Source organism: Tursiops truncatus, chromosome 1, assembly GCF_011762595.2.
Source record: "Tursiops truncatus isolate mTurTru1 chromosome 1, mTurTru1.mat.Y, whole genome shotgun sequence".
Taxonomy (NCBI): Eukaryota; Metazoa; Chordata; class Mammalia; order Artiodactyla; family Delphinidae; genus Tursiops; species Tursiops truncatus.
In genome coordinates this window covers 154,412,587-154,426,699 of record NC_047034.1, presented here as the reverse complement: position 1 = coordinate 154,426,699, position 14,113 = coordinate 154,412,587, and the positions used below count along the sequence as shown (strand labels likewise).

At 53.5% G+C, this 14,113-nt stretch overlaps 1 protein-coding gene across 1 annotated transcript in view; it reads right to left on the bottom strand.

The window, feature by feature from the left end:
• Positions 1-14,113, bottom strand: part of GRIK3 (glutamate ionotropic receptor kainate type subunit 3) — a 107,496-nt gene that overhangs the window by 67,237 nt on the left and 26,146 nt on the right. Inside the window, exons 4-5 of the mRNA XM_073803606.1 lie at positions 9,854-10,035; positions 7,444-7,497 (exon numbers count right to left, since the gene is read on the bottom strand). Coding sequence (XP_073659707.1) covers positions 7,444-7,497; positions 9,854-10,035 — 236 coding nt within the window. The remainder of the gene's footprint in view (positions 1-7,443; positions 7,498-9,853; positions 10,036-14,113) is intronic.

Below are 14,113 nucleotides of genomic sequence, written 5' to 3'. Positions count from 1 at the left end.
GGAAACACATTGGAAGGAGGCCTCTCTTCCCACAGCTCCTCCCTGAGAACAGCTCACTGGGCAGACCCAGGTGATGGTTATGAGCACAGACCATCAGGCCAGGCCATCTACTCTCCTTTCCTCAGTTGCCTCATCTGAAAAATGGGAATGATAATAGTACCTGCCATATAGGGTTGTCACGAGGAAGAAACGGGTTAATAGATGTACTTAGAACGTGTCTGGTGCGTGGTAGACACCACGGAAGTGCTGACAAACATTCAGGTTCTGCCTTCTCTGGCAGCAGGTTGTGACAGCTATGGACTCAGCCCCCAGGGACATGACTGGGTTATTGGAAGAGAGGAGCAGACATGAGTTGCATCCTCCTGACTTACCTCTCTTGGCAAAATACAAAAACAATCGCAAGGAGCTAACACTTACTGAGCACCTATAAACCTCAGAACAGTTTCTATGTGCCTTAGGTGTATTAACTCGCTTCATTCCCATTTTCACCTTACAAGGAGGGTGTTATTATCACCCATTTTAGAGGAAGGAACTGAGTCACAGAGAGGTTAGGTCTTTTGCTCAAGGTTACACAGCTGGGGAGCAATGGCGTCAAACCCAGGCCACCAGCTCCCGAGCCCTCCCTCTGTCCTATGACCAGCCCTTGGTTCCCACCTCTGGATAGCTCAGTCACCCACCACACAGCATTCAGAGGGGTCTTTCTGAAGAATAAACCCAACCCCGTCACTCCCCTGCTTGGCATATTTCAACGGCTCCTTCTTGCCTTTTCAGAAAAAAGCACAAATTCCTTAGTCTACTCTGCAAGGCTCTCCACCCCTCTGGCCTCACTTTTCTTCCCACCCCCCTCTCATATTTGCCCCAGGAACACCAAATTGCTTTTGTCTCCCTTCCCCATTCCTCGCTGGCCCCTGCCCCCATCATGCAGCTTCTCTAGGCCAGTGTCTCTGTGCGTGCTCTATCCCTGGGCTGGAATGCCTGTCTTCTCAATCCTCCTTGGGTGGCCTCACTCTGAGAGTCAGCTTGTCACCTCTTTTGGGAAGCCTCCCTTGACTGCTACTCTACTACTATCACACAATAGGGTGGGTCAAGGGCGCTTCTGCTCTTATCTTGGGACCTCTTTGCTTTCACCCCACTGATAACAACTGTCCATGTCTGCATCTGTGCCCCTAGGAGCCCCTGGGCTCCCATCACCCAAAGTGGAAAGAAGGGTCAGCCAGCTGCGTAGCTCTCTAGGGTACCTAAACAGCACTGGGAAGAGCCTGGAATGGAGAGGCCAGTGTTTTACATCCTCCTCTCAGGAGGAGATTTCTATGGGGCTACAAGTTAGGAGTGGTTTGGCAAATTGCCTGAGGTGGAGGATGAGCCCCTCAAGGGTACTGCTTTAGAGACAAGAGAGCTTCCCTAAACTGCCTTTGAAGGAGGTGGGTCTGGGGAGATGGAGGGATTTTGCTGTGTGGGGCGGTGAATGCAAGTTTGGGGCCAGAGCTGAACTGCTGGGGCCACAGAAGAGAAGCTGAGCTCTGCCTCCAGGGGGCGCCCTCCTCCCTCTACCTCTGCACGGGGCTCAGCCTCTTCTCCAATTCAGTGTTGACCTGATACCTAAGGCCTGAAAGATGCCCAACATGAGCCTGCCTAGAGCCTCCGTGACTCAGCTCACTTCCCTGAGGACTAAACACCAGTCGGACTCAGTGAGAAGGGCAGCATCTCTGGCTTCGGTGGGGACTCGGGTGCTGGCGACATCAGCCCTTCTGGTTTCCAGATGCAGCACTGAGCTGGCTGACACTCACACAGTGGCTGTGGCCAATCACAGCCCGGGAGGGGGCACGATGGGGTGTCACTGCCAGAGTCACCTTCATCCCTGTCACCCTGAGCCTGTACTTAGCTGCAAAGTGTTGTAGGGCTTGTGGCACTGAGTACCACCATCCCTGTGACATGAGGGCAGTGATCATGTGGAGCTGGAAAAGAGGCCTCTTTGTCCGGCTCCAATTTTTTGTCCAAACTGCCCTGGGCTGAGACCCCATGTGCTGTACACAGTGAACTGTGCACAACCTTGCTGCTTGGCAAAAAGTTGCTGTTCTCCATGCCAAATGTTGACACATTGAATTCAGTATCAACGAGGGACCTTTTAGAAACATTCAGCATAACATAATAGACTAATTCATTAGCACCCCATGGGTCTGACTGGGTAGAAGCTGCAGCTCGGAAAACATCGCCTTAAGGAATGACAGATGAAAATATCTTTCCCATGATATAACTGTTATTGCCGAGAAGCGGCATTAATTGTGATTGCTTATCTATTAATTTATTATAATTCTCTTTTCACCTCCAGGCTTTTACCTACACATGACATGTACCAGGGGCTCAGCTGGGGCTGATTAACGCGGGGTTATCTGGGAATGGCTCAAAGCTGGCTGGAACAGATAATGGCAGCTGGGGTAATTAAAATGTCTTCTGCATGGGAGAAGCAAGTTTGGAGAATTTTTTAGACACAAAGAATTGGTGACGTGGGTCTCCTAAAGGGAAGGCGATAAATGCCAAATGCCACTGCCCTCCCACATACAGCCACGATTGACCAATGGGCACAGAGGGGAACAATCATGAGGTAGACTCTCAAGGCAACGGGGCTGGAAGGAGGAAACTGGAGCTGGAGCCGGAAGCAGGACACGAGGACCCAGGCGACATAGCTGATGCCCTGGCATATGGGGAGCTGCTGGGAGATACCCTGGTACCCGCTGCAGCCCAACCCCCCAACACACACACGTATTCCACTGCATGAACTATTTGTATTGCAGGGACTGTGCCTCTCTGGAAGGATCGGCTCTTCCTGACCCTCAGAGAGGCATGGGGAGGAAGGGCAGTGGGCTGGAACAGAAGCCAGGAGCCAAGGCTTTTATCACTGATCTGCTGGGAGACTCCAGGTAGTTCACTCAACCTCTCTGGTCCCAGGTTTCCCCATCAGTTAATGGGGAGCACAGACTGCCCTGTGAAGAGGAAAATCAGCGATGTGGAGAAAGGGCTTTGGAACCTGTGAAGTGTGGGTGCCGCTGAGATTTGTGGAGGCTCTGTTCCCCGCATTAGTGTCAATCACGTGATGCCTGGACCATCACAGCCTGTGGAATCCGAGCCGGAGCCAGACAGAGGAAGCCAGGCGACACTGCGTGCGGCTCTCAGCACAAGCTTCAGCAGAGGGCTTTGGAGCTGGACAGGTCCCAGCTCGTCAAAATCCTTGCTCTGCTCCTTTTGTTACTGAGTGACCTCTCTGAGCCTCAGTTTCTACTTTTCTGTAAAATTGGGAAAGTCATCCTCCCCTTGGAGAGTTGTTCAGAATTTTGGATGAGATGGGGTATACTGAGCGCATAAAATATATAAGCAGGAATCATTTAATTAATCAATTTAACTCTTACATAGTACCAAGTAACACTTTCCTTAGTGCTTTACTGATGTCAACATACTCGCTTAATGCTCAGCATAAGAGTCCTATGAGATGGTACTGTTCTTGTGGCCATTTTACAGATGGGGAATGAGGCAAAGTGACGTGAAGTAACTTGCCCAAGGAAGTGGAAGAATCTCGATTCTAACTCAGGCGGACTGGCGCCAGAGTCGGTGGACGTCACTGTTGCTATGATGAGGATGTTAATTTCACTGATTACTTTCTACTTTGTATTATATTCATTCATTCATTCATTCAGGCATTAATGAGCACCTACTGTATTCCAGGTGCTATTTGGGCACTGGAGATATAGAGGTAAACTGGGCACCGTCCTTGATCCTCATGTGCACAGAGGAAGCTACCAGCTGGTGAGCTTTGTGTTGGATCCAGCTCTAGACACCCCGTCTCACCCAAGTGCCTAGCTTGGTACCTGGGACCTTGAGAGCATATGTATATGCCTGCTGGATAAGTGAGTACATGAATGACTGAATTAAGGAAATGTAAAAGTGAGGAAAGCAGGGACCTCCCTGGTGGTTCAGTGGTTAAGACTCTGTGCTTCCACTGCAAGGGCTACAGGTTCGATCCCTGGTTGGCAACTGAGATTCCACATGCTGCGCAGTGTGGCCAAAAAAACAAAAACAAAAAAACCCCCATAAAAAGTAGGGAAAGCAGACACTCTCTTGGGCTAGGATACTGCCCCAGGGTGCAAGGATACTGCCCTGCCCCTCCTCCCGAGAAGTCCAACCCTGACCTCACGCTGGCACCGGCATTAATGTGGAGAGCCACTGGCGTACTGGGGTGGTGCCTTCTCCAGAGTCTTGTCTAGAAGGTCAGGTCGGGCCTCAGGGCTAAGAGCTCCCTGAGGGAACACTCCCTCTGGCCTTGGAATGAGGGCACGAGCCAGGCAGAGATGCTTTCAATTGACTGTCCGGAGCTAAGACCGGAAGCAAAGCACAAAGAGGACTTAACCACAGGCCCTGTGTGGACACAGTGGACGGGGGGTCAATACTCGGGGTGGGTGAATGAGATCTGTGGATTTTGCTCCTGCCGCTTCTGAAGGGCTCTCCCAATGCCCCAGCCCTTCTGCTTGGTGGCCATGACTTAGATTCTGTGAGCCCATTGTACTCTGCCCCCCACTGCCAGACCTCGGCTGACCAGCCGAGGTCTGGCAGTGGGGGGTCACCTCCCAAGGGGGGGTTGCTACAGTCTGGCTGATGACTCAGCCCCTATCCTGGGGACATTTGAAAATGTGTGGATCGCATTTATTTATTTGTCACCCAGCCTGGAAATTAGTGAGCAGGGACAGGGATGCTAAACACTCTATAGTGGGCAGGACATTCCGGAAGGATTAATGTCCAGCCTCAAATGCCTATATAGTGCCCTGTTGAGAAGCAATGGCCGGTGCTTGGTCAGTCCGAAATTTGACCTGGGGAAGGTGGGTAACACTCAGAGAAAGCGGTGGTGAGAAGCAGCAGAGGCAGAACGGATGGTCAGCTGGGGTGTGATGATCCCAGGGCAGCTGTGATGAGCTGAAGTTTCCAGGGAACAGAGACTGCGAGGACGGAGCTGAGGCCGAGAGCAGGGGGAGGGAGCAATGGGCAGAGAGAGGGAAACGGAAGAGGCTGGCTGAGTCTCAGGGCAGAGGGTTGGAACCATAATTCTCGTGATGTCCACAGTTGCTCTGGATCCAGAACCACTCTCCACATCTGCTCTTGTGGCCTGGTGGTTCATTCTTGAGTCTCTAGTGACTTGAAGTTACTTGAGTGAGCTCTGCTCCTTGAAACCAAAAGAGGCCGAATGAAGGATCTGAAGCCCAGAGGCGTCACAAATGATTCCCATTTTAGAGGCAAGGAAACTGAGGCCCAGGGAAGCTAAGCAATCTGCCCACGTGCACAGTCCCTGGTGCTAAAGGGACTCTCAACCTTATCTATGCCTCCGAGGCCTGCTCTCCTGCCACTGAACTGGGAAGTAATGTGGAGGGGGGATGGGCACGGTCTGCAGGGGGACCACAGAGGTCCCGGGAGGTCTGCCTGCTCCTCCCTTGTCTATTCCTGCATGGACGCCAGGGCTTTGTTACAGCAGCTCAGAGCGGTGAGGACTCAGAGAGGTAAGCCAGCAGGATGGAAGTGTGGGAAGAATGCACTGAGCTGGCACAGGGCTGGTGGGGACCTCTAAGGGCCCAGAGGTTGGACTCAGCACCCTAGGAGCCCAGGGCTGCCATGCCTGGAGACAGGGCCTCGGGCGCCTGGAATGTGCCCCACCCCACCTTCCCAGCCTTTCTCCTCTGCCCTGCTCCTAGCTCCATACGGAGGTGGAATATTGGGGATCTGATGACCTCATCCTCCAGCCTCCAATGACTTTCCCAGGGGAGAAGCTCGCTTGGGTGGATAGAAATCCAGAAGGGACCAGGGCAGAAGGTACCTGGTCTCAGTCACCAGCTTCCAGCATCCCTTTCTCCCACCAAGGCTCCTGGCAGGTCTCCAGGTCTGGGCTCTGGATCAGAAGAGTGGGCAGGGTGGCCCCTGAGCTCTGCCATGGGCACAGGGTTGGGGGTGGAGAGAGGGTAACAGGCAGTTGTTTGCTGGGAAATGCTTAATAACCAGCTCTCAGGGGATGGCGAGGAGCAACCTCTTATTTGTAGCATTTGCCAGCTTCTGTGGTGTGAATACTCCCACCTTGGCCAATCTCAAGCTACTTGCATGATGTCACTGACTGAAAGTGGAGCCAGGAAGAGATGAACACAGCTGGCTCTGGCAATCAACCAGAGTGAGCCTTGAAGAGCTAACCTGCCTCCTGGCCTTTGCTTATGCTGTTCCTTCTATGTGGAATGCCCTTCCTCTCTCTCCTTGGTGAACTCCTATTGATCCTTCAAGGTCCAGTTCAAACATCTTCTTTCCTGTAAAGACTGCCTGAAATTCCCCACCTTCCACCAGCTCTGTGGCACCCGGCGTCTCCTTCTGCTGTGCCCCGTGGCCATCTGATGTGATGGCTTGTGATGGCACAAGCCGGCCGAACGAGTTACACATAGAGATGCAGACTGGGCAGGATGGGAGCTCCTTGAGGGCAGGCCTCAGTGCCAGTCGTCTTGAGATACTCAGTTGAATACAGGTGCTGGGTAAGGAATGTTAGCTGGGTGCTGGGTGAACGAAGGAACACAGCTAGAGGCTTGCAAGACTGCAGTGGCAAGTCCGACACAGATTTCGGGAGCTTGTTTCAGCCACAGGATGTTTAGTGATGCTGTCACTTGCCCCATATCTGGGCTGGGTAAGAGTCTACCCGGGGCCGCAGTGACATCCAGGGAATCTGGCCGCAAGGCAGGGTGGCTGGGGGTTGGTGCCCCTTTGGCACAGGGATCTCTTCATTCTGCTGATCTCAGACCACAACTAATTACCCTAATGGGTTTAAATGGCCCTCAGTGTTCTCAAGGTTTGGAGAGGACCCATCTGGAGCCCGCAGGTGGGCTGGCCCCAGCTGATAGTGAGTGGGCAGACCTGAGCGTGGATGTCACAGGAATCCAAAGTGGCAACTCCCGTTGTTGCGTGAGGCCTGAGGCCTGGGACCTGTGTGGGGGCGTGTGGGCTGGGGCCAAGGGTCATCGTCATAACAACAGCCCTTCACACAAGCAGGCACTGCTCTCAGCGCTTTAGTTCACAAACTCATTCCGTTCTCACAACAATCCTAGGAGGTAGGAGCCATGATCATGCCCATTTTGCAGAGGGAGAAACTGAGGGAGGTTAAATTATTTCTGCGAGGTCTCACAGCCGGCAAGCAGAGGGGCTTGTGTTCACACTGGCAGGTTCTAGAGTCCCTGTCTTTAGTCACAACAAGATGTCACTTCTCAAAGTGGGCAGGCCACAAAGACAAATTTGTGCCCTTGCCTGGGGCCACACCTACAGCCTTAGGAAGCAAGTCCAGCCTGAATCTCCTCTAGCTGCTGCAACTGTCTCCCCCGGGCTGACCTTGTTCTGAGGGAGCCCCACCCCGACCCGTGCCAGGACTCGGAGGTACGTTACCAGGGTGGTGAAGATGAAGTGGTAGTACTCGGTCATCATGCCCATGGCCATGGCCTACGGGAGAGCAAAGCGTCAGCACCCTGCAGGGAACATCTGAGAAGCCCCTCCCCCTCTCCACCCTGGCAGGGGGGATGAGGGGTGGGAAGGGAGTGGGGAGAGAGCGGTGAGGACCCGGGGCAGCACAGGCTGGCGGTGGGTTGGGAGAGGCTGGCCGCTTGGAGCGGGGCACCCTCTGAGACGGGGAAAATGACTGTCTGGCAGACAGCAGTGGATTTCACACTGGAGTGTGCAGCAGAATCATGGGTGACACATTAAAATGCAGAATCTTAGGCCACGCTCTCCAAATATTCCAAATTCTGCAGGGCCAGGTTTGCCTTTTTAGTAAGCATCGCTGGGCCTGCCACACTTGGAGAAATGCTGCTGGAATCCGCCCAACATCGCCTCCTCAAGTGCCCTGACTCTCCTCAGCTGAACTCACTGTCCTGGCTCCAGAAAGACGTCTGTGGGAGCTCGGCTCCCAGCAGCCCAGCCAGGCCCTACGAGGAGGGTCTGTCCTCAGTCTGAGCCTCCCCCGGAAGGGCTGACACATCCCTGCGTCTTGGATCCTGCTTGGCCACACAGCGGGCCACATGGCTGCTGTGAATTACTCTTCTACACCATCATGAAATCTAATGTATTTTATTAGAAGCCGATAATCTATAATACTAATGACCATCATGCATTTTCCACAGAGTTCTTCAGAATGCGGGCCCACAAAGTGCTCCAGGAGGAGATGTCACTGGGTCAAATACACTTTGAAAATGCTTCACATTCCCTCCCGGTCTTGGAGGTTCACAGCCCGCATTCGCAGGTGAAAGGCTCAAGAAGTCCTCAGTACGCAGACATGCTCACCTCGGTTTAGTTCAGGGTCAGGCTGAGCACAGAATCTTCATTTTCAGTTCTAGGAGTTTTCATGTCAGCAAACTGGGGAGTGAATTCTGACTTTCTGGCTGGATGACCTCAGGCCCAATCCTTTCCCCTGGAGCCTCAGTTTCCCCATCTGAAACCGAGCACGATAATCGCCCCCACTTCCCAGAGCGGCGATAAATGAGGAGCTGTGTGTGTACCCGGCACCGAGTAACTCCTCAGTGAACCCAAGTTGGGATTGTCTTTATTACTCAGTTGCACATGCCTGGAAGAGGAGGGAGGCACTGGGCGCCGCTGGCCGGGACACTGAGGGTTAAGGGATTTCTGGGGAGCATGTACTTCCTCCACGCTGAGCGTAAAGGTTGCCGCATGCATGCTGACTGTGCCCCGGGCACTGGGATAAACGCTTTCCTCGCCTCATCTCACTGAATCCTCCAGAACAGGGCAGGGAGGGATCCTTCACTCCATCTACAGAGCGGGGGATGACTCCGGGGCCACTTGTTCTTGGATATATAACACCCATGGGCAGAAGCAGGATTCAAGCTCTCAAATGACTTTTTAGCCCCTGTGTGAAGGGTCCTGGGGTGGGACTTCCTCTGGGGGAAGACAGAGGCTGCCGTTCAGCTTGGGCACCCCTTGCAGGGTGTGCGGGGCAGGCCTTGAACATATTCCTGGCCAGCTCAGCACCTCTCCCCCTGTATCCCTGTGACCCTTCCCTGCCACCAGCCTCTGCCGGGGTCATGTGTCAAGGCCCCACAGAATGCCTCCTCCAATCACCAGGCTCACTTTCTGGGGCCACATAATTGCCTTTCACACAAAGCACTGGTTCGAATCAGAGTGGTTTTGTTTTCGGCTGCGGCACCCTCGGAGGGGGGCTGTGAGCGATTTCGCTGTTTGTTTCTTAGGGGGCTGGCAGAGCTCGGCCTGGTTCCCAGCACGCCACCCTGGGCTGTCGGGAACGGAGGCGCGGCCAAGGACCGAGAGCCATTCTCCTCCGCCGCCGTTGCTGCAGAGCTGAGCAGATGGTGCACAGAGCCTCGATAAACCTCCCAGGGATGGGAGAGTGACACCGAGTGCCACGGGCTGCAGGGAATCAGTGGCTGGAAGAGGAATGCTGGGGGCTGTTCCCGAGACCCCCAGGCCTCCCCGTGCTTCCTGCAGCGTTCTATTCCCTCTCCGCAGCCCCCGCCTCCCACCTGCCCCGAGGTGGCGTGGAAACTAGCATTTGCTCAGCACCCTCCATGCGCCAGGCCTGGCTGGGGCAGCTCAACCATCGTCTCATCCCATCCTCACACCAACTCAGAGTGTCAAGACCACTGTGTCCGATTTGCTGCTGGTGAAACTGAGGCTCACAGAGGCAAAGTGACCACCCAAGGTCATACAGCCGCAAAGAGGCAGACTAGAGGTTGAACTTGGATCTGGTTGACATCATGGAAATGGGGGGAGGGGGGAGAAGTGGCAGGCAGACCCCAACCACCCCTCCCGCTGGCCGGTGCTCACGCACCTGCTTGAGGATCTGGGCGGCCATGGTGTGGCTGCAGTCGAAGATAATGCGAAATTCCCGGCCTCGCTTCATCTCCTTGAGCAGCGGGCGCGAGTCATCAGAGTCAAGGGGGAGCTGGCGGATCTTCAGGCGGATGCTGTACCTCGATGGGGCCATGATGAGCTCCTGCAGCCGGATGAGCCCTGAGAGGTCCCGGGGCACAAAAGACACATGTGAGCCCACGTATACCTAGCTGCAGGTATCCACAGACTCGTGTGGCCACAGGTCTACAGACACACATGGACACTGACATGTGGCCCACGGAGATAAGTTCATGGACTCAGCCACGCATGTGCAGACCCAGGCACTAGCAGACTGCGGCACAGACACGTGCCCCCAGCCGTGCATGCTGGCTCATGCCCACAGGCATGTGTGCACATACAAACACATGCTTACACGCACACACAGGACATACACTTGGGCTGATAAGCACATGTGTACACAGGTAGGTAAAGGTGTGTACACACCTGTAGATTCAAAAGCAGGCACGGACTGCTAGCGAATCCCCCCCGAGTCCACCCACCTGCACCTCTCTAACTCAGTCGGTGTAGAGACTCATGGAGCCTGAACCAGAGGCCCCCCACTCTTCCTCCCCCTGCCCCCTGCAACACTGTGAAGCATGGGACATAATCTTCCTAAACAGTCCCAGCAACCTGCTTCCAGGATGCGGCCCAAGTGGCAGCTCCAGGCTCAGCTGTACCAACGGTTGGACCAGGTAAGGAAGGCCAGGTGGCATTTGTGCCCGGCCTCCACCCCCAAGGGCAGGCTACCCCCGAACACCTTAACCATTCTTCCGGGCTCAGTGCAGCCACCTCCTCCATGACGCCTGCCTCTACTGCTCTGCCCAGACAAGATCTCCCCACCCCACTCCCATCCTGCCCCTCTCCCCCGAAACTCGGTGGCCTCGTCCTTCAGCACTAGCGTCTTCTGGCCTCATCTCACTCTCCTGGTCCTGTCACAGACTCCTCAACATTAGGGACTGGGTCTCCACATGCCCTAGCACGGGGCCTGGCACTCCGGTTGTGCTCAACACAAATTTCCAGAATTGGATTGACTACTGTCTTTTTTTCCCCCCACACTGAAAAATCCTCCACCTTGGCATTTTGCAAAACCACTTAATCTGGGGACTTCCAGGGAAAACTGAATGTCACTTCTTGGAGACAAATGGCTCGCTTAGGTCTAATTAAGTTCATTTCCGTCCTTAGTACAAGGTCCATTCTTGCTGACTCCTCTCTGCTTAGCCTGGAAGCAAGCTTGCTTGCTGTTCTCTCTCGCCCTACCCACTGCAGGAAGAGCGGAGGAAGCACAGGCCCAGGGCCCCAAGCAGGCCCTCCCCTCCCACCTGCCAGGCTGCCCGCCCATACTCAGGGCTCGGTGTCTGCATCCTGGCTGCACTGTCCACTCAGCCATGCTCTATTTCCCCGCGAACAGCACTCTGGTTTTCCTTTGGGGAACAACTCTTCCCCCATGCTCAGTCCATGTGACCCAAGAGTCCCCACTCCAGGGACACAGAATCTGGCGCCAGCCTGGTCAATCAGCACACGCATTGCTCTAGGCAAAGGTATGGGCTTAGCGATGGATGTGTGACACCAGCTGGTTCTATCAGATGACTCCCAGGAATTGTGCCAGAGCAACTGTTAAGAGACAACCCTCTTTCCATTTAACTCCAAATGGGGAGGAAGCAAGTCTGGGGTCATCACTTAGAACCTGTAAAGGATTCCCACAGGGCAGAAGTCAGGAAACATAGAAAGAAAATAAGCCCTAAAGATACTCGTTTGCACCTCTAAAGCTAAAACTACTCCTGAACTTTCCAGTAAATGAAACCAACAAAATCCTCCCCCCACCCTCGCCTTTTTCTTTTTTTTCTTTGCTTAAGCTAGTTTGCGATGGACTAAAGTTCGCAATCAGCTGTCGCAGGGCCCCCTATCCGGACAGAGTCCCCACACACAGAGAACCCACTTCCTGAGCCTTCCAACAAAAAGTCTGGATTTCCAAAGCCATTTCTGGTACATACACCTGGGTCTGTCCAGCCTCTCATTCCCACTCCTGAGGGCTGGCCATCTGGAAAGCGAACCGACTGGTATCCATCACTCCACTCTGCTGGGGAGGACAGAGATATTTCTCTGGGACCTAAGTCTCCCAAAGAGCTCTCAAACAAGCTTCGCCATGGCTGTGGGCATCAGGAACCCCCAGCCTCCTAGAAGGTCTCAGATCCAGGTGTGTGGGCTGGGAGAGGGCTCTGGAGCCCTGGAGTGGTCTGGACCAAACAGGGGCCCCAGTGCTTTCTAATACCAGACTTGCTGGGGGCAGGAAGAGGATATCAGGTGACCTTACAGAGGAAGGAGGGGTCACAAGCTCCCCCCAAACACACACACACACACCCATCCTTACCCTCCCTCCTCAACTAATCCCAGAAGTTCTTACTTTGGCTGAATGATGCTGCCCGCTCACACCTGTTACCTTGCGAGGCCCTGAGCGCATGCTTTGTTCCTACTCGCTCAGTTTTCAGACCCACGCACAGCATCAGTAGGCACATGGGATTTGGGGACCCAGGACATGAGGACAGGGACAGTCTGGATGCTAGAGCAGAGGCCACCAGAGCTTTCTTGTCAGCCAAGTTCATTGCCCTGTGTAATACACAGTGACCCACCTTCTCCAGCAGCAAATGTCAGACCTCCTTCCCATCAGTGTATTCCCAAAGGAGACCAGAGGCTCGTCTTGGTCCACCCCAGCAGAGGACCAGGCTCTTTGTTTGCCTGAGATGAGTCCTCCTTCCTGGCTGCTTCCCTAATCAATCTCTCTCAAAATATCTGCAGTGAATCATGGTTGTGGAAGTCATGCTTTTCACTTACAAAGCACTTCTGCTTTCATTACCCTATTTAAACGTCTCCCTGTCCTAGAAGGCATACAGAGTAGGGGCTTTTGTTCCAATGTTACAAATAAAGAAACTGAGGCCCAAAGAGGTTAAGTGAGCCTCCCAAGATTTTGCAGCATGCCAGCAATGGGATCAAAATTCGAGACCCATTCTTTTTGGCTCTTAAGCTGGGCCCTTTTTCATTAGCCCAGCATTTTCTGAGCCCCTCCCTTTCATTGTTGATGTAAATCCGTCTTTGTGCACGGGTTAGGCTAGGAAGGTGGCTACGTGGCAAAGCTCATATGGTAAACACTGCTGGTCCCTGAAATAATCACTCTTGGTATTCTATAACTGATGAATTGGCATCCTGAAATCACGGGCCAAACTAATGACCAAAGTTGTTTGTATCCCCGTTATCACTGGGTTTTCCTGGGCACACAAAAATCGTATTATAAACTCTCCAACCACAAGCCCTACAATCTGTTTTGCTTCCTGCCCCACATGGCACGTTTGCACCTAACAAATTCCACCTATAGTAATAAGTAATTAATAAAGGCTCTTGCCCATGATTTCCCCTTGCTCCTGCCTCCTGACCAACCCCCCATGTGGCCCTGGGTGCCATGGTGTGCCCCCTTCTTCTAGGGAACTGTAAGTAACAACTCTTCTTTCTATGCTATTGGCCTCTTCATATCATCACTTGGTCGTATCTACCCTTTAGATCCCAGGTACATTTTAAAGCAGTTCTCCCTGCAGTGGATTGCAGTGATGACCCCAATTCTTCACCCCTCTCTACATCCCCATCCTTTGCCATGTAATTTTGCAGTGCCCTCCAGCTGCGGGGGCAGGTGACTTGCTCTACCCACGACGTTGGGCTCAACCATGTCAACTGTTTTGGCCAATGGTGTATCAGCAGGCATGACATAAGCAAACACTTGAAATGGAATTGCACACTGGGTTTGTTCTTTTCACCTCTGCCATCGTCATGACGACACGCCTGGGCTAGCCTGCTGGAGGATTGAGAGCCCAGCTACCCCACCATCTCAGCCAAGGCCAGTCTAGATCAGCCAGCAGTCAGCCGACCCCCAAGCAGGTAAGCGATTCAGCTGAGACCAGAACAACTGCCTGGCCAATCTCAGTCGGTCACCGACCCCACAGGCTTGTGAGCTAAATAAATGCTTATTATTTTAAGTCACTAAGTTTTGGGGTGATTTGTTACACAGAATTATTATAGAGATAGATAACTAACGTACCCTTTTCAAGCATACTGAGAGAACCATGATTTTTTTTGGGTGGCCACGTGCCAGCCCCAAGACGTGACTCGGGATGGGTGAAAGCCAATGAGTGGCAGTCCCATCCCTATCTGAATG